Source organism: Grammomys surdaster, unplaced genomic scaffold (genome assembly GCF_004785775.1).
Source record: "Grammomys surdaster isolate TR1022 unplaced genomic scaffold, NIH_TR_1.0 1036, whole genome shotgun sequence".
Classification (NCBI taxonomy): Eukaryota; Metazoa; Chordata; class Mammalia; order Rodentia; family Muridae; genus Grammomys; species Grammomys surdaster.
In genome coordinates this window covers 1832502-1851307 of record NW_021605455.1, presented here as the reverse complement: position 1 = coordinate 1851307, position 18806 = coordinate 1832502, and the positions used below count along the sequence as shown (strand labels likewise).

Below are 18806 nucleotides of genomic sequence, written 5' to 3'. Positions count from 1 at the left end.
TGAACATAATAAATACAGGGATGTTTCTACTTTCCCCACCCTCCAGGATACTGGAGTTTTAAAGTGTGGGATTAAGGGTGAAATGACAGCGCCATCATTCCAAGGTGGTATCTGACATCATACCTGGGGACATTTGTGCAGCCATCACAATGAGGTGGTCCCTTGTCTATGCCTTGTCATTACGATAGGCTCTGATAGATGTGTGGCAGGCAGGTAGAGCTGCCCCCAACCTGCAGCTGTGGGTGGTGTGATGGAAACACATCTGGCCACCAATGGGTTGGCTCCACATTGTACCACAGAGTGTTCACTGCTCCCAATACTCATCATTTCCCATTGCGCCCACGGGCCTTCCTACTCCCAAAGTATTACTCAGTCCCTTTTCTGACGCAGGAGAAGATAAGTGTGAAACTAATGTGGATAGTCTTCCATATCAACACAACTCTTTAATTACGGGGTGGCCTGTGCCATGGTCAGTGCTGTTCTGAAACAATCTAGAATCACTCTGGGCTCCTTACCGGGGATTCTCTTGATTTTGCTGAGGTGGTGAGAACTGTGTGCTCTGGGTGGCACCACTTCCTGGTGGAGATCCTGGACTGCAGAAAAAGGAGAAAGGCCCCAAGCAATGAGAATGGTACATTCCTGAGTAGGGGTGTGGCCTGGACAGCTGTCTCATGCACCTGCTCCTGAGTGGGGGTGTGCCCTGGACAGCTGTTTCACCTGCTCCTGAGTGGGGGTGTGCCCTGGACAGCTGTTTCACGCATCTGCTGACTTAAATTCCCTTGTCATGAAGGACTTGTACTGTAAACTAGAAGTCAAAATAAATTTCTCCCTCAAGTTTCTTTTATCAAGGCACATTGTCACAGCAACAAGAAAAGAAACTAAGACAGCTGGTAAAGGAAGCTCCTTAGGTACTTGGATCACATTTCCTCAGGAGGTCAAGATGAACCAGCTGAAACAGTTACTGGAGTGTTTATTTTAGCACGTCTAAGATAAACTTCTGAGTTATCCTCCTGGACCTCTCTGTGGACAGGCCAGTTAACAAGCCCTAATGTATGTTAAATATACATATGTTAAATATAACATACATATAAATGTATGTTAAATATACGAACTAAGATTGCCACGGTTCTCAGGGACAGTGGAGCCGGCTGCTCCTCCAGGCTGGATGCCTGGTTGAGGTCTTCCATCCTGTGAGCATGATGCACCTGGACCATCCCCAGCTTTCCCTGCTTTAGCTCTGTCCTGTTTCCAGAGCAGCAGCTCTACTGTTTGCTAATATCTAACGAGCTTTCCCTTTAGGAATCTGTGACAGAACACTGAAATTGAAGTGTTTCCTCTCCATCCACACCTATGCCTCCTAACATTGACTTCCTGTGATATGTAGTTCACTCCCATTGGTTCAGTTGCCTGTGTGGCAGCAGACACAAAAAGAATGAGACTCAGTCTTGTCCAGTGAGGAGATGTGGGACCTCTTGGGGGCACTGTTACTAGTACCACCTGGGCAGGAAACCATGGTGCCTCATTCCACCCTGGAGGTGGGGAGGTCAGCAGAGAGGACGTGGACGCCAGTCTTCCTAGTGATCTTCTGCACTGTGTCCTTAGCTCCTCAACTACAGGCAGAAGCCTCTCGCAATGACCAGGGCCAGCACAGCAGTTAGTCCACACAGCTTCAGAGTATCTGTAATTCCTGAGCAATGAACAACTGACCTTGGCACCCAAATCCCAGACTGCAGATGGATGTGGTCCCTTCCCCAGGCTCCAGAGCAGGGTGCTTCCCTTCAGGCTGAGCTTTTATCCAAATGCAGCTCTTCAGGACCAATCCTCATCAAACCTGCCCCTTTCAGGTTCTCTAGGCTAAGTATTTAGTGCGTGTTCCTACATTCCATGCTCACAGCAACACTGTGTGGAAAGAGGGGTGAGTGACTTACTTGCTCTCTAGTCAGAGGCTTGAGCTCACCGGGCACAAGAAGCTCTGCCCTCAGCCATTCCAACTTGATGGTCATATCACACTGTCATCATCTGTGCTTGCCAGTGTGTAAGTACAAAGTTGGGGCATTCACAAAGCCAAGACCAGAGTGCTCACTAAGACACCACTTCTCTAGCTCTGTTCCCTTCCACCCAAGACAGGGCTGATCTCTAAACAAGCATCAGAGCCCGAAGCTCATTAACATCAGTGTGTGCCTCCATAAGGTGAGCGCTGTGATGATGCACAATTACATTCTAATAATTCAGTGCCCAAGAGCCCCGTAAAACAACTGCCATGGCCTTGGATTAGCACAGCATGCAAATGCACCAGGAAAATCATTACCCACTTAGTCTCCTTCATTTGGGTGGGTTTAACATGAGAAGAATAATCCAGGCACAGAGACGAGATCTCATTTTACAACTGTAGTAAGAAGTACATAAAAGCTTGAATCTGTCCCAATAGTTCCTAAAAGATTTCTCCCATAGTGTCAGAGGCAAAAATAATGAAATCTTGCAAATGTACAGTTAATAGGTCCCTAGTGGACACTAACTTCAAAAATGCACGGTCTATAAGACATTAAAGGCTTGATTTTGGTTTCTGCACTGTTCCTGTTAATAACAATGTCTAATTAAAACATCTGTAAAATACTGATAGTTTTCATTTTACATAAAATTTCCAAAACAACTGTTACACAGTATAATAGGTATCTGCAATGAATAGGTTATTAATGGAAATATTATTTTAAATTAAATTTGGGTTCTAAATTTAAATTAGTCATTTCTGGCTAATGAAGAGAAAAAAAGTCATCTGTGCTGGGAATACAGTGGAAGATCTGGCTTTCCACATCTGTTAAAGGAACTTCGCAGGATCTCAGCTGAAGGACTCGCCATACTATTGCTATCTTGCTTCTCCGTGGCTTGTCTGCTGGGCTCCATGGTTGAACTCTGGCATCTTGATGACAGCCTAATGCACCTCTCAGTGAGTCAGTCACCCGCACAGAGGACCCCTCATCTCCACCACAGAGAAATGGATAACTACTGCTCCCTTATGCCAGCAGGAGCTTCTCCTCCCAGCCCCGTGAACCTGATGAACATTTTAATAGGAATGGCACACAATCTCAGCTCTCCCTGTCTTCAGGTCTCATCTTCTTTTATAAAACAAAAGACATCAGCAAGGTTTAGGGCTGGCTGCAATTCAATACCCCTCTTTCTAATTAGTGCACAATGAAAGGGTTAAACAGGATCAGCACGGGATGGTGCAGCCTACTGATGCCACCCTGTTAGAAAGGGCTCCATCCAGTCCGGACAACACACGCTGGTTCACAGGAGATGCTGCAGAATATGGTCCACAGCGTGAGGGAAGCTCTCGCAAGTTAAGTAGGGAGGTGGATTAATTTTTTCTTCATCTGCTGCTTTGTATTTCCCTGAAATGAAGGTAAACCCAGTGAACAAAAGCTACAGCTAGAATGCCAAGTTCACCACACCCAGGAGCACCCCACCACCCAAGTTCACTATACCCAGGAGCACCCCACCACCCAAGTTCACCACACCCAGGAGCACCCCACCACCCAAGTTCACTACACCCAGGAGCACCCCACCACCTAAGTTCACCACACCCAGGAGCACCCCACCACCCAAGTTCACCATACCCAGGAGCACCCCACCACCCAAGTTCACCACATGAGGAGCGCCACCCTCCACCCAGAGTCAAGGTTCCACCTCTCTCCAAAGCACCTTCTCCCGAGACCTTAGGAGGCAAAGGAGCAATCCAAACAACTGTGACATTATCACCTTCCCAGACCCTTGGTCTTTTACAATGGACAGTTCTAGGTACAGTCATCTCACAGTTAAGGTTTCCTTCAAGTCATGGAAGCATCCTCTCCCTGACCTTCGGTACTGAGGGTAGGCAGGTAATTTAAATCAATGCTTTTGATAACAGAAGACTAGCTATAAACAGATGCCAAGTGCGGCCTAACGTGTAACTCAGGAATTTGTGGGCCTGGTACACAATTTAGCACATCAGCCCAGAGAGAAGAGGAACCAGTCTGTGCAGGACTGGAGAGGTTTTACATTTGTACAGGAGGCAAATTATTAAATTTGGGATTGCTTACAAGCAAACCAGAAGGCATGGTTTCTACTCAGCATGACAAAGGCTGACTACTGCTGTTCCACCTACTTTCTAGATCCAGTGGTCTAGGCCACAAACAAATGTCTAAGCCAGGGGCTTCTGGAGCGCTTCTGCTAGACCAGAGACAAAGAAGGGTTTCTAGAAGGCTCCAAAGACACAGTGCCCAGTTGCATGTCTAGCTGTCACCCACATCATGATATCTGGCTCAAAGGAGGTGCCCAACAGTGCTGACTGAATGAATGAAGCACCCTGCCTAATGCACCCAGGAAGACACTGGGTCAATAAGGATGAGGAGAGAGAAAGCCGAGAAGCTGTGTTGCTGCTGTAAGGCAGAAGAGCTGTGGCACTGTTCTCTAGATCAGTATTTCATATGCTAAACAGAAGCAGACTCTGGTTAGGACAAATCCTGAGTCTTTCAACCAACAGCTGAACACAGGAGCACTGCTCATTGACCACGTGCTCCCACTGAGACACAGAACTGCTCAGGACAGTCCATAAAAAGTGGGATACGAATCTAGATGTTCAGGGTCATCTTAAATGCTGGAAAAATTTGAATAATTTGTAAACTCTTATTTTCCTATGTGCTAAAATTCAAACCCTATAGTCTCAGGTCCTCTGAACGTCTGAACACCAAAATTGAAGTTAAGAGAAAAGAAAAATGCTTTCTGCATGTAAATTTAAAAAATGCAAATGAACATGTCAGATAAAGGCATTAGCAGGTGTTCCTAACGATGAACTTCCTCATTGTGCAGCCCACACAAAGTGAGTTCTTTTCAGAGCACCACAACTCAGGCCTCCCACTTACTGTGATTCTAGGACATCCTGAAAGGCTGAACTGTCCACTGTGTGTTATCTCTGGGGAGCATCCCAGTGCCTCTAGCCTGCTCCAGCTCTGCAGGGCACAGCATCCCTCGCTGCTCTTTCCTGGAGTCTTGAACTTGTTTTCCGCTTGCTTATGGTAGAAAGAGAACTAGAGTGCTAAAAGCTTTGTTCTTTCTGCAATGGCTGTTCTTCTGGCAACTCTGGGTTTCAGGGAGACAGCGTTTCCTGGCTGACCTGGAGCTGGCTACATAGGCCAGACTGGTCCAAACTTACGGCACTCCTCCACTCAGTTTCCCAAGTGCTAGGTTAAAGATGTACCACCATGCCTCACTCCATCTGTATCTTTGAAAAGGTACATACAGGAAACACATACCAGTTTTCACTAAGATGCCCAGCATGCCAATGTTCTGAGCCCCATCAACATCATCCCTGCAATCCTGGAAAAACACAAAGACACTTAGTCCAGAGTCTTCACTCAGCCTGCCAACAAACTCTAACAATGGCTGATTGGGCTGCACTGGCTCCCCAAAATTCCCTGCTTTTCTTCTTCATTCTTAAAATGCAAGAAGAGAACATGTGAACAAAGAGTTAAGTAACTCTGTGCAAACATTCTTGAGGAGGAAACCATGCTGGAGAGCACCATCAGGTCAGAAGGGGACATCAGAGCAGGAGCCCCAGGAACAGAGCACAGAGCACAGTGCTGAATCTCTGCGGTTTTGTACCCCTGTCTATCCTCTTGAAGGAGATCATGAGAACCTGCATCCTTGTGGAAGTCCACTCAGCCAGAGAGAATCAAGTCAAGCAGCATTATTGCACACTTGGGGATCACAGCAACCTGGAGGGAGCTCCTCGGACTGAGAGGAATATGCTGATTGGAGCTGGGGAGCTGGGGTCAGTGCACATGCCTATGATCCCAATACTCAGGAAGCTGTGACAGGACAACTGAGTGAGCTTAAAAGTTTGAGGCTAGCTGGGCAGCACAGTGAAGTTCCATCTTAAAAAAAAAAAATCCCCAAAGCAGAAACACAGCCACCACATACTTGGCTAATATTGACAATGGTCGTGGGGTAACTAAAAAGTCAAGGCCTGGAAGAAGCATCAGAGCAGTCAACCTTGTCAATTCATGTTTGGAAGCACACTCACTTAGATCATGCCTGAAGAAAATTTCTTTCTAGAAAAAATGTGGTTCCTATTATTAAACAATGGTTCTTGGAAATGATTTTCCCAAATGCCAAAATCTTCCTTTGAAGTCTACCAAAGACCTTCTATGTTATCACAGCTAAATCCTCCCTGTTGAGGGAGCGGGGATGGGGACATAGAGGAGAGGACCTACCTCTCTCCTGGACATCAGCAACCGCACACAGCTGAGCACATGGCTTGCAGCTTCCCACCCTCCCTAGCCTGTCAGCCCCAGATAATTAACTTGTCACACACATCTGTCTGGGGAAATCAGGCAGAATGCCAAAAGAAAAAGGTGGAACAAAAACCACAGTTTCTCAAACTGCAACCAAGTTCCATGAGCATTCTGTCAACTTTAGTGGATGATTCCAGAAGCAGAAGACAGCACTAGGAGAACTGTGAGTCTCACCACCATGGACTAAGAAACAAGGAGGAGTCTAAACCCTGTGGTCTACATTCAGCTGTGCTAGGTAGGAGACTCACCTTTCCAGGCCTCAGTTTCCTAATGTGTAAAATAAGGGTTGGGCCAGACAGTCTCAGTGGGTACTTCTATCCTACCAAGTTGGCACCCAGAGCTAAAAGAAACCATTCATACCAACTTCCCACACATGGCACACATAGGAAATAACAGCAGCTCATTCACATGGACAAAAGCAAGGCGCTCATCGCCACAGGTGACTACTGAGGGCCTCCACCTATTCCAGCTGCGCCTATGAGAAGAGCTAAAGTGGCCAGTATCACTAACTACTGGACACACTGATTGGGTAATTCTTTCATAAAGATATGCTAAAAAGGCAAAAACGGTAGAACTCTTTTGCTTTCTATGTTAATAAGCTGTATTCATATATTCTCTATGGAGACATGTTGGACACAACATCTCTATTTTTACAAGAATACACTGACCATATACAGGAAAGCTGCTACGGAAGCAGGGATTTGAAGCTCTCTCTCCAAGCACTACAGACAAGTCAGGACGTCTCTCTGGGTCTTGTACTTACATCTCCTATCATGATGGCCTCCTCTGGCGCACAGTCAGTGTCTCTCAACGCTTCCAGAAAGAATGTCTTCTCTGGTTTTCCCACTACTACGGCTTTCGTGTCTGTGGCATACTCTAAGGCAGTCACAAATGGTCCTGGTCCCAGGGCTAAGCCATCTTTTCTCTTGTAGTACCTGGCCTTGTGGATAGCTATCAGAGGGGCTCCATCCAGGAGCAGCCTAGAGGGATGGAGAAAATGTAGACAGGCTAAGAGCAAGTCTTTTAGGACTGAGAAAAAAATGTCAGATTTACCAAGTGGTTGTACTCACACTCACAGAAACAAATAGTTTCTTATTAACTTTTAATGACTTGCTGTCTTCTAATGAATTCACAAAGGACTGCTGGGAATTACACACAGATACACTAAAGGTGATAGATTATTAAATTTGGGATTGCTTCAACCTTTTACCTTTAGTGATTTCACACACTTTACCCAAATCACCAGGGAAAGAGAATTAAGAGAACTACAGCTAAATAAGGCACTGGAGGGAAGAACCGAACTTAATGAGACGAGTTGTTTCCCTTCCCTAATGGGAAGCAGGAGGCTCCCAGGCCTCTGAAGACGCACGGGTTGTTGCTGCAGTGACTGAGCAGCACGCTCACCGCGTGCTCGCAGTTCTGTCTCCTCTACTTCACAACCTAAGTTTCCTTTTACTTTAGAAGTTTAATGGAGGATTTTCTAGTCTCTCCTTGTAATTTTACAGCATCATACAGCCTTCTGATTGCTCTCCACACTGCAAACCAGGCAGGCCAGCATCCTGAAGCACTCACTAGCGAAGCTTAAAGCGAGTCTACCACCAAGTCTTACACAAAACAAACTGTACTCTTACGGAGAAGAGATGGCAAGCCTTCTCAACAGTGTGAGAAACAAGCTCCACATGTAACTAGGGAGCTTTAATGACTCAGGCAAAACCACTGCCAATCTCCACAAACTTCATACCCCTCAAATCTGCCGCCTATCTCAGCAATGCAGCTTTAGTCAAACAGAGGAAGTCACACTTGGATTACTGTCGAGTGAAATTTGAGACAAGATAATATTACTTAATCTGATTTTAACCAATGTAATAAATGACCTCACTAGCTTAATTGACTTGAAGTCATCTACTTAGTTAAAATATTTAGTAAGTCCATGGAGGAAGAATTCATCACATCTTACCCCTCACAATTATGAGTAATTAAGCACTCAGCTATGAAGCTGCTGAATTATTCTTGTCAGTGGGCACAGAAATAACTTCCTGTGGGAGATGCAGAATTCAGACATTTATGATTAAATATTTTATTAAGTAAAAGCCAATACCGGACTATTCCAGGGGTTTGCTGTTAGTTACTACAAATGAGTCAGAGCCCAGGCCAGAGCCTGCCCAGCCCCTCTGCCCGTCCTCACGAGCGGTGACTCGGTGAAGCACAGGCTGACTCACCCAGCCGTCTCCCAGCCCCATTTATTTGCTTCTGCACCACAGAACAGGGATTCTTTATGCAACAGACCTCAAAGTTGTTTTCCACTTACATAGCTAAACTAAGAACTCACTTGACTTAGCTTGGTTAATATTTGATTATATATTAGCTAGGGATGAGAATTATCATCTTGATGGATGTGTATACTTAATTTTGAGTGTCTTCCCTGGAAGGGCTGAACCTGTGGGTTCTCTCCATCTCTCTAGGCGGAGCTGGCCACGTGGAGGCTGGGAAGGAGGCTCTTGCTGCTACTTTTCTCTGCTCAGCATGAGCCTCACTGGGCCTTGCAAGGGCTGAAGCACACTTAAGAAAATGTTTCCTAGGGTACAGACAAATGTCTTTTGTGGCTTGACATTTTTCAGAAAATATGAAAGTAGGGTCAGGCCTGGTAGCACACACCTGCATTCCCAGAATTCCCTCTGTGGAGGCAGAGGCAGGAGGATCTCAAGTTCAAGGCTACCTTGGTGCACAGTGAAATGGCTGTGTCAAGAAAAATGATGCAAGCATTAGAAGTGGCTCCTTCTAGACCATGCTCCTATAACCAGCAAGCAGGTAACAAAGGGTGGCTTCCTACGCGTTACTAGAAATAACTTGTTGGCAGGAAATCTAAAATGTTCTAACTATATAGCTACTGTGGCATTAGAAACAAAGGGAAAAGGTAAGAGTGCCAGGTACCAAAGCCTCTGGCTGGCAAAAAAAAAAAAAAAAAAAAAAGAATTGAGAAGATTCTGGCTGGGGAGCACAGCCACAACAGAAAACCCACGGCGATACAGCCAGGAAAAAGCTGCCTGGACCAGACGGGGTAAGTACAGGTCGAAGCTGTGGAGTGTGTTACATCAAGTCCAGTTCGCCTTGTTTGGAGATCCAGAACCAGTGTCAGAACCTGGAATTCTTGAGCACTCTCTTAGATACGATCTTTTCAAATAACTTATCCAATAATTCTGTAAGGCATTACCAGTCTGCCACCATTCCCACTGAAGACAGGCTACAGCTTGAGTCTGTCACACCCCAGCATCTAAAAGCCAGTCTCCCCCACCTCATTCCCTCAAAGAAACTCACTCACCAGTGACTCAAGCCAGGAACCAGAATTACCTGGATCTCTCAGTCTCTCTCTGTCTCCATGTTCTAATCCACTACTCTCATTCAAAACAAAAGTCATAGTATTTCAAAGCATCCTTCTTTCACCTGAACTCAACATACCAGCCTTCTAACATGCTGCATCCCACAAGTGACACCGTCCTTCTGCGTGCTTCTCCAGCCCTAGTACTCTAATCCACTGCACTGGCAACAGGAAGGGTTCTGTTCCTTCCTCCTAAGATCTGTAGTAAGTTCTCATGGAGGTGGGCTGTAAGGAATGCAGGTCACACAGCTCCCAGGACTTCCCTTACCTTGCCCAGTCGCTTCTCCAGCCACCTTCCCAAGCATGGACGGTGTTCAGACACCAGCTGCTCTCATTTCCAGGGAAAACTCTAGAACTCTGTCCTGCCTTGAAGACCCCATGTTCCTGCCACCTGAACAGTATGGGACTATTCACAGCTTTTTCCTGCCCATCTGACAGATCTGAGCTTAAGTGTCAGGACATCACAGAGAGAAACCCCAATCTCCTCCTCCTTGGACTAAATGGGCTTCTTCTCCACATACCATGGTAATTCCGTCCATCTGTATTTGGAATATATTCCTCGCTGGACTATAATCCCCAAATGCCTGTCAGTTTTACGCCTCTCTGCATTTTTGGTTTAAAAGAAAGGCCTGGTATGCCTCACAAAATGATTCTGAGCAAAACTCTTAAATAAATAAAAATACACTTTATGTTTATAGACTGGAAGATACATTACTATTTAGATGCAAATCCATGTGTTTAGTAAAGCACCGGTGAATGCCAGGGAGCTCCTAAAAGGGAAACTAACAAGCTGATTCTAAAATTTATGTGGATGTGCAAAAGATGGAGCCTTTGGAACACCAGATGAGAGCCAAGGTCATCATACAGTAGTCATGGCAGTGTGAAGATGGAGAATCCAGAAACACGCAATGTACATGGTCACTTGTTTATGTCAAAGAATTCACTGGGGAAAAGGGCAAGTCTCTATGATATTTCTGGAACAAGTAAATACATATGAAGACATGAACTCTCCTCTGGGCATAGAGATGCACACTCATAAGCCAGCTCTGGGGCGGCTGAGGTAGGGGATCACAAGTTCAATACCAGGCTAGGGTGTGTAGGAATCCCCTGCCTCAAGCCTCTCTCTGTCACTCATTCTTATCTCATATGAGTCATAAAGACTCAAAAAGACCCCATGTCTAATTGTTAAAGGCAAAAACAACAGCTTACAGAAGAAAACACAGCATTTCATGTCCTTAGGGTATTACATATTTATTAAATAGAACAGAAGAATACGTTGACAAATTGAATTCCATCAAAATTAAGAACTTTGTGCTCTCATATTAATAGGAGAGCAAAAATGCAAATCCAGTCCAGGCTGAAATATCTGCAGTACCCTATGGAAACTAAGACTTGTGTATACAACACATAAACGCCTCTTATATATCAATACAAAAAATAACTCAGCCAGAACAGCAAAAAGTGTGAACAGGCATATTATAAGAAAAGCTATCTGATATCCAATAATACATGAGAAATTTTCCAATATGACTCATTAGAGAAATAAACTTATTAAGAAGCTACCATGGAGACCACATGGACAGCCACAGTTCCACAGACTGCAAAAGACTGGTAGGAACATGGGCTGGGTGGAACTGGTGGAATGTGTGACATGGGCTAGCACTGAGTGAACTGGCAACACTGACCAAGGCTAAAGCTGTTACCTATACCACTATCTGGCAACTTCACTCCTAAATCCATACCCAAGAGAACAATGTGTGTGTCCCCACAGACACGCAGAAGAATGTTCCAGAAAGACAGAAACAAAGCAAGAGCTCAGGAACAGCACACAAAGAGGCCTGGGAAGCTCATCCCACAGGCCACACCACACAAGACAGGAATGAGAAAAGGAAAAGTAAGGGCCCACTGCCTGTCACATGTGGGCATCTCAAAGCAGCAGAAGCTGACACAGTGACAGAAACCAGAGCAGAGTTACATGGGGAGCAGCATTGCCTGACAAAGAGGTGCAGAAAAGTTCTTTACTGTGAGCACAGTTCAGCTTACACAGGTGTCTAGAATCTTCTGGGTTGTATTTTTTATGTTTCTCATGTCCAAGGCTTTAGCTTCTAGTTTGAGCTTGCAGGAGTAGGTTCTCTCCTTCCACATGGACTCCGGAGATGGTGCTCAGGTCACTGGCCAGCAAGCACCTTTATCCTTTGTCCTTTATCAGGTGTCTTGCTGACCCTTTTTGGACTGTAATTAGGACTGTGTAGCTGACAGCCATTTCATAAAGGAAGAGTTCCACAAAGAAACTTTCTAATTTGACCTTAGTACCACACTATTGTGAAATTTCTCCTGCCCAGGTTCTACATACTTAGACTCAAGTGTTTTAGGCAAACAGTCCTCAGAGGTTGTCACTGGTCTTCTCTTGTCCCTGTTGTTTTCTCCTGGTTCATAATTAAATACATTATAATACTTAAACCTGACTTTGTTGCTGTTAAAGGAGATATACCCCTAAGGAAGCACTCCTCCATTAAACAACAGCTGTAAGAATCTCCTCCACATCCTGTTGGAAAGGGTTTCAGTGGGAGAGGGAGGTAGACGAGAAAGAAGGATGAGAAGGAAAAATTCTGATTGTCATTACTAAATGTCTTTATATAAATGTATGGAACTATAAAAAATGTAAAATTATCTGTAAGTATGAACGTTTTGCCTCTGTGCCTGTAAGGGAACAATGCATTTGGATCGTCTTCTAGAAGGGCATCCAGAACTCTTGATGGTTGAGCCATCTCTTAGTCCACCCCCAAGTGTTTAATTAAAGAAAGAAAGAAAGAAAGAAAGAAAAGAAGGAAGAAAGAAAGAAAGAAAAGAAGGAAGAAAGAAAGAAAGAAAGAAAGAAAGAAAAGAAGGAAGAAAGGAAGGAAGAAAGAAAGAAAAGAAGGAAGAAAGGAAGGAAGGAAGGAAGGAAGGAAGGAAGGAAGAAAGAAAGAAAGAAAGAAAGCCTCTCCAATCCAAAAAGTACCCAAAATCTGCACAGCTCTGACCTTAGAAGAGCGCTCAGAGCCTGTAACAGGGAAGAGAATTATGGAAGAGAAGTCCTCAGTGACGTTTTAGAGCTCCCTCTCAGACAGGACTCCCTTAGGGAGCCTGTGATGCCCTGCATCCTTGTGAGTTGTGATATTCCAATATATACAACTATGTGCACAGAAACCAATAAATAAGCCAGCTATGCGCTAAAACACCGATTACGAGTCTCTCCAGGTGGCAGAAGCAGGTAACTTTTAGTTTATTCTCTTGTGCATTTTCCACAATTAAAACATGCTGTTTCCATGATCAGGTACTCTTTAGTCTTATTAATGCTAGGTTCAGGCTAGATTATTAAGTAATCTATTTTCCTATGTAGTCTTCCTTCCATTTGTCTATTACCTAAAGGTTCAAACATTGGGCTTCTAGTTAAGATAAACAGGCTTTGAGCTAATGTAGTTACACTGCTGAAACATTAAAAAATAGTACCTCATTCATATTAATGAATCATACAGTATTTCTAGAGAAAAAAAGGTAAGTATTAAAAAAGATAAAAAAATTAATACTTTCTATCATTTAGGAAGAGCTACATATGTAATACTGATTGAGAAATACATAAGAGCATCAAATTCATAGTCCTAATATTACAGTGATTACCAAGGAGGGTGGGGAAGGTATCTGTAGGAGGTAACAAATGTACTGACATTTCTACCCGTTAAATTAGTGGAGAAGTACAGCAACATGGATTGTTCCTGCACAGAGTGCAGTAAGCGGAGGGGAAAAAAGATACCACAGGTTCTTAGGATCTGAATGTTTTAGACAATATGAACCCAGAGCAAACCTTTTCTTTTCTTTCTTTTTTCTTTTCTTTCTTTTTTCCTTTCTTTCTTTCTTTTTTTTTTTTTAAGAGCTGGTTCACATCCTTTCCCCAAACCAATTCTTTAAAATCATTCTCAATTTAGCTCAGGCAGGTAAGCTATGTATGTGCCATGCATTTTAGAGAGGCCAGTTCATTAAAAACATAATAGGGATGAAGCAGTGTAATATGAAATTTGATGCATCTGTCTTGATGCATAATGCCTGTGAAGGCAGTTATGCAGTGGGCTTGAACATCCAGTGTTTATTCTCATTATCAACGTGAATAGTAATTTAATCGGTGGTTCATTTGAGATGCCTGTATTTGCCACATATAATCCAAACAGCTGCAGTCACTGGGTGGAAGGCACATTCTCTGTGGGAACATCAATATGCAAAGAAGGCCAAGACCTAGAATCTTTGTAAACTCTCCCTCCAGCTGTTAAGTGCATCTGTGAAATTAGAGCTGACCTATGAGTACACTATAATGCTTTAAAATGTGGTGTTTGGAAAAATCAATATGGTTAGGAAAGTGTACTAATTAGACAGCATCCGAGCAATTACAAAGCCAGTATTAAGTCAACATACATTTTTATTACCCTGAGTCTAGTATTCATTTAAAAGAGACCTCCCAACTTCCTATTAAATGTGTCCTTCCCAAATTACCAGCTGAAGTCAATCAATAGCTTCTTCTTCCAACCAAGGCTAAAGGAGTGCATGAAAGGGAACGGGAGAAGAAGAAAGTGGGCTTCTCTTTCACATAAACACCGACTCTGATACCGCTGGAGGCAGACCATTTCCCAAGAAACTAAAGCAGGACAATTAAAGTATGTGAAACATTGGGTTTCTTTTTTATTATCATCTTTAATCTTTTTTTACAGTCATATTCTGGGAAGTACATTCTCAAGCCGTTTGGTAGTGACTAGATGAATTTTTAGATAAGGCTTGAGCATCACAGTGACCGTGAGAGGTGCAAACGATGGTGGTTCCATTAACCACGGCCCCTCAGTGACCATGCACACAGCAAAGCACACTTGACCTCAAAATGCATTTCTGCTCATTCAGATTTTACATGAGGATGGTCATTTTCTAAAACGGACAGCAAACAATGTGGGCAGATGTGTAAATCTGCTTAATGAAAGTCTACAGGGCATACATAGCAAGAAATACATTCTACATTAAGTGTGCATTAGGGTAACTCTTGTTTGTTCTCATCTTGATAGGGAAAGTAAAAAGCAGTGTTCTTCTACTTACAACACCAGATATCTCTCAGGCTATTGGTTGGTTGGTTATTTTTGGCTGTTGTTTTGAGATAGAGCATCTTGCTCTCCGGGCTAACCTTAAACTCTATGTAACTGAGGACGACTGAACATCTGATCCTTCTGCCTCCATCTTGAGTGCTGGGATTACACATGCGCACAACACCACTCTCGATTTAAGTGGGGTTGGGGACTGAACTAGGGGCTTTGTGCATGGAAGGCAAGCACTATACACTCCTGCTTCTCTGTCAAACCATTTTTTTTTGTAGATTAATTCAATGTATCTTTCTGTAACATTTTAAACACTTTAAAGTATTCACCTGTTATAAATACAAAGGCAAATTACACTGTTTAGTTTGACAAGTCATAAAAAGCAAGATGAGGAAACAAAAACTTTAAGAAAAAAAAAGTAAGTCTCTTCCTCCAGATCAGATCTGTGAGTAAATTTTGTCCCACTTATTTTGGGGAGTAGGAGAACATGTTCATAGTTTCCCTTTTAGAAGTTGCAGGAGTTGGTATAGGCTAAATGCACACGCATACACTGGATTTATAGCTTTGGCGTATTATGTGCCTGCCAATACCACTGGAGTCTCTCCACCTGGCTGTCTCAGGGGTCTAATGTCTCCAACCACTCCTAGCTACTAAAGCGAGCCTCTCACCTACACATAGAGGCTGGAATCTAACGCTCTTCTGGGGATTTTGTAAGTCATCTGGACACTTGCTGATTCTCTGTCTTTACAGCCACTTGCTGGGGCAGTCCTTCATTAGCACTCAGTCATAGTCACTTTGAAAATATGGTCAAAGACCCCACTCTTTGTTCGCAGCCTGGCCTCTAAGTAAGGGGAATCACCCTCACAGCTTTCAGTCGATTAGCTGGATGCTACTTTCACTCAGCGACCAGCCCTGTTGGTGAAAAATGCCAACAGTAATAAAATAATAATAATAACCACAAAACCCTACTTCCTTTCCAGTTGCAATTTTATTGTGAATTCCTGTTCTAGAATATTGATTCTCTAGATAAGAGGAAAAGCGATCATCACACATTAATACAGATGAGTAGAAAAACAAACACAGAATGAAATGATGAAGGCAAAGCTGCTTGCATTAAGCCTAAGACTTAAATTTGAGCCTTAGGACCCACATGGTGAACAGAGAGAGCCAATCTCTGAAAGCTGTCCTCTGACCTCCACTCAGTAACAGCTGTGTGAGGAAGTATGCACACAGACACACACACACACACACACACACACACACACACACACAAAGACAGTTAATATTATTTGATGTTGATACTAAAGTGACTTTGAAGACATTTATCCTAATGTGTAATCTAGGTTGTCAGAAATTAAAACACAAAATCTTATGTGCCAAAATCTAAAGAAGCAAGGAAGAACATTTGGTCAGATGAGGAGCGGCTGCTTACCGGAATGCTTGATTCAGAAGCTGGTAATGAAAGTGCTCTGGTGCCAGTCCTACGACCACAGCGTTGGGATCGTGGGTCTGAACTCCTGGCAATGGAAGAAACGTAAGAGTTTAAGGCTGTCATTCACACTGTATAAGAAAAGCTCCCATATATCCACATTTTGCTATCATCGTAATCTGAAGTACATTTTGGAAGTTTAAGAAGCAAGAGGAAAAGAGAGAGGGGTGGGTAGAAGAGGAAGGAGAAGAGAGAGACATTAATATTTTTCCACGTTCTTCATAGATGTTTTATAGCTAGAATATCTGAATTGAAAATTGTAACCTGATATTTGTGAGTGATTTCTGATTTCAAAATGCTTTATTGATTATGACCAGGAGAACATCTATGAGTTTTATCAGAGCAACTGATGAGGGAATGGAGTTCTAAGAGGCAAGGGAAATTAGAGTTCTAACTGACACATGCATGACAAACATGAAAAGCTCAACTGTGTAGAATTCTACAGTTTTATCACCATTTCCTAATCTACTTCTGGTTTCACTATATTAAAGCATGTTTTAAGAGCCTGGTATCTAATACTAGGACTTCAGATATGACAAACCAGACAAAGCTGTTCACCTCCATTGTCTGATCACGAGGTCTATGAATTATGCATAGCTAAGTCCCATTTGCCTTTCACTGTGCTCAGATACCTATTTTCAAGTTTCTTTCTTACTAATTGCCATGAGTATTAAGTAACTTGTTAAAGTTTGTTGAGGGAAGAAACTAATTGCCTACAGTGAGAACAGAATATTTTTACTGTTACTTCTTTTTATTACATCAACTACTGAAGCAGATTTTGGCAAAGATATTTTCATTTTCTTCAAATATTCACATATATTGGTTATTTTTATACAGATAAACATGCTCCAAATATTCTGCTTTTACATCCCAATTCTAGCTTACTGTTACTACATCAGAATCTTACTTTAAAAAAAAATGCTAGAATTTTAATATTGTTTTACTATAGTCAGAAGGGAACTATCAGATTCAAAGATTACTTTGCTATCCTCAGCTTGTTCGGAAACGATGTTGATTACAGAATAGACTCAGCTTCTGCATCACATTGTGACTGCAGAACTCCCTGGCTCCTGTGCCATCCTAAGGGTAGAGGCAGAGAATACCAGGATGCCAGGTTTCCTTGCAGCTAAGGAGACCGGCCTAAGATTTAGCTCTGTTGGTTAGAAGCCCCATTCAGGGCTTTGAACTGGGAACTTAAAACACAGGAAGTAGGAAGTTGTTCCTGCATTAAGTGGCTACCAACCCTATAAGGTTTCATCTGCAGCGCCTGGCGGAGCCAAAGGTCTGGCAGAGGTCATTCAACAGGGACATCAGTGGCACTTGCTCAGTTCTGTGAGTGCTGCTGCACAGTGCTTCTGGGTGCACAACCCTCAATAATTACTCTCCAGCTTCCTTGACAATTCTGTAGGCTACCACTGGCCTGCCACAACCTTACATTTTAAGTGTGTGTACGTGTGTGTGTGTAGGTCAGAGGACAACTTGCAGGAGTTGGTTCTCTCCTTTGACAATATGAGTCTCCTTGGGTCAAACCCACATTGTTAGACTTACGGCAAGTGCCTTTATCTATTGAGACATTTTATTGGCCCATGACCTTTCTTGTTATGAAAATATCCATAAATACATAAAAGTAGAACGCCTAGTGACAAGCCTGGATAGATTCACCATGCAGCTTTTCTCAACCATCAACACTTTGCCTATTCGCTTTAAGATGGAGAATGTCAACTGGCAACCAGCAAGGCCCATGCTGCCTTTGCTTGAGTCTTAGTCTCATTTTGTAAGTTCACTGCTACTCTTCCTTGGTACACAATTAGACATTAACTCTGGAGAAGCCAAACTGCCTGCATTTGGCTGGCTCTGTAGTAGCATTTAAGTTGTTCCTCTACCCTATCCTTCCTGTACACAGGGCATTAGACTGGGAGTCTGCATAGGCTCATATCCAACTTACAGACAATTTCATAGATGATATTATACATTTCTTACTGTTTTATATGAAACAAAGTTCTAGTCACTCCACTTCCAGTGGTGTGGAGATTGATCAGTGGTGTTGAGGGATTGTTAAAAGACCCCTCCAGTTTGAAGGTCATATCACCCTTGTAGCTAATGCTTCAAAATCTACTGATATTCTTGCCCGTTTCTTGGGGGCTTATCAAGTGGTGATGTTTAATTCTCCCATTTTGATATGTGATTCCTCTAAAAGAACTTAATTTTATCAAATATTTTGTTATTCTAAAGTATAGTTTAATTGAGAAAAGTAAGCTAAGTGCTTGTTGCCTTCCTCAGAGTCAGGAGCTGGTCCTTCCTAATCTCCAGTCACAGCCATGCACAGTGTGGGCTGAGCGTCTGTGTGGTATATTTTAAACCACACCATTGTGTTCAATATTCAAATTATCCCTTCTAGTTGGTTCCACTGTTCTTGGGACATGCGCTCATCATGAGGTCTTCAGTAGTTCCCTTACTAACATAATGCACTGAGCAAGTCTCATCTACTGCCTTCCTGAGCAGGG

At 43.2% G+C, this 18806-nt stretch overlaps 1 protein-coding gene across 1 annotated transcript in view; it reads right to left on the bottom strand.

Moving 5' to 3' along the window:
- Positions 1 to 2373: 2373 nt before the first annotated feature.
- Hdhd2 (haloacid dehalogenase like hydrolase domain containing 2) overlaps positions 2374 to 18806 on the bottom strand; it is a 30044-nt gene continuing 13611 nt past the window's right edge. The window contains exons 4-7 of the mRNA XM_028783216.1: positions 16246 to 16330; positions 7093 to 7309; positions 5289 to 5352; positions 2374 to 3389 (exon numbers count right to left, since the gene is read on the bottom strand). Coding sequence (XP_028639049.1) covers positions 3286 to 3389; positions 5289 to 5352; positions 7093 to 7309; positions 16246 to 16330 — 470 coding nt within the window. The 3' untranslated portion in view covers positions 2374 to 3285. The remainder of the gene's footprint in view (positions 3390 to 5288; positions 5353 to 7092; positions 7310 to 16245; positions 16331 to 18806) is intronic.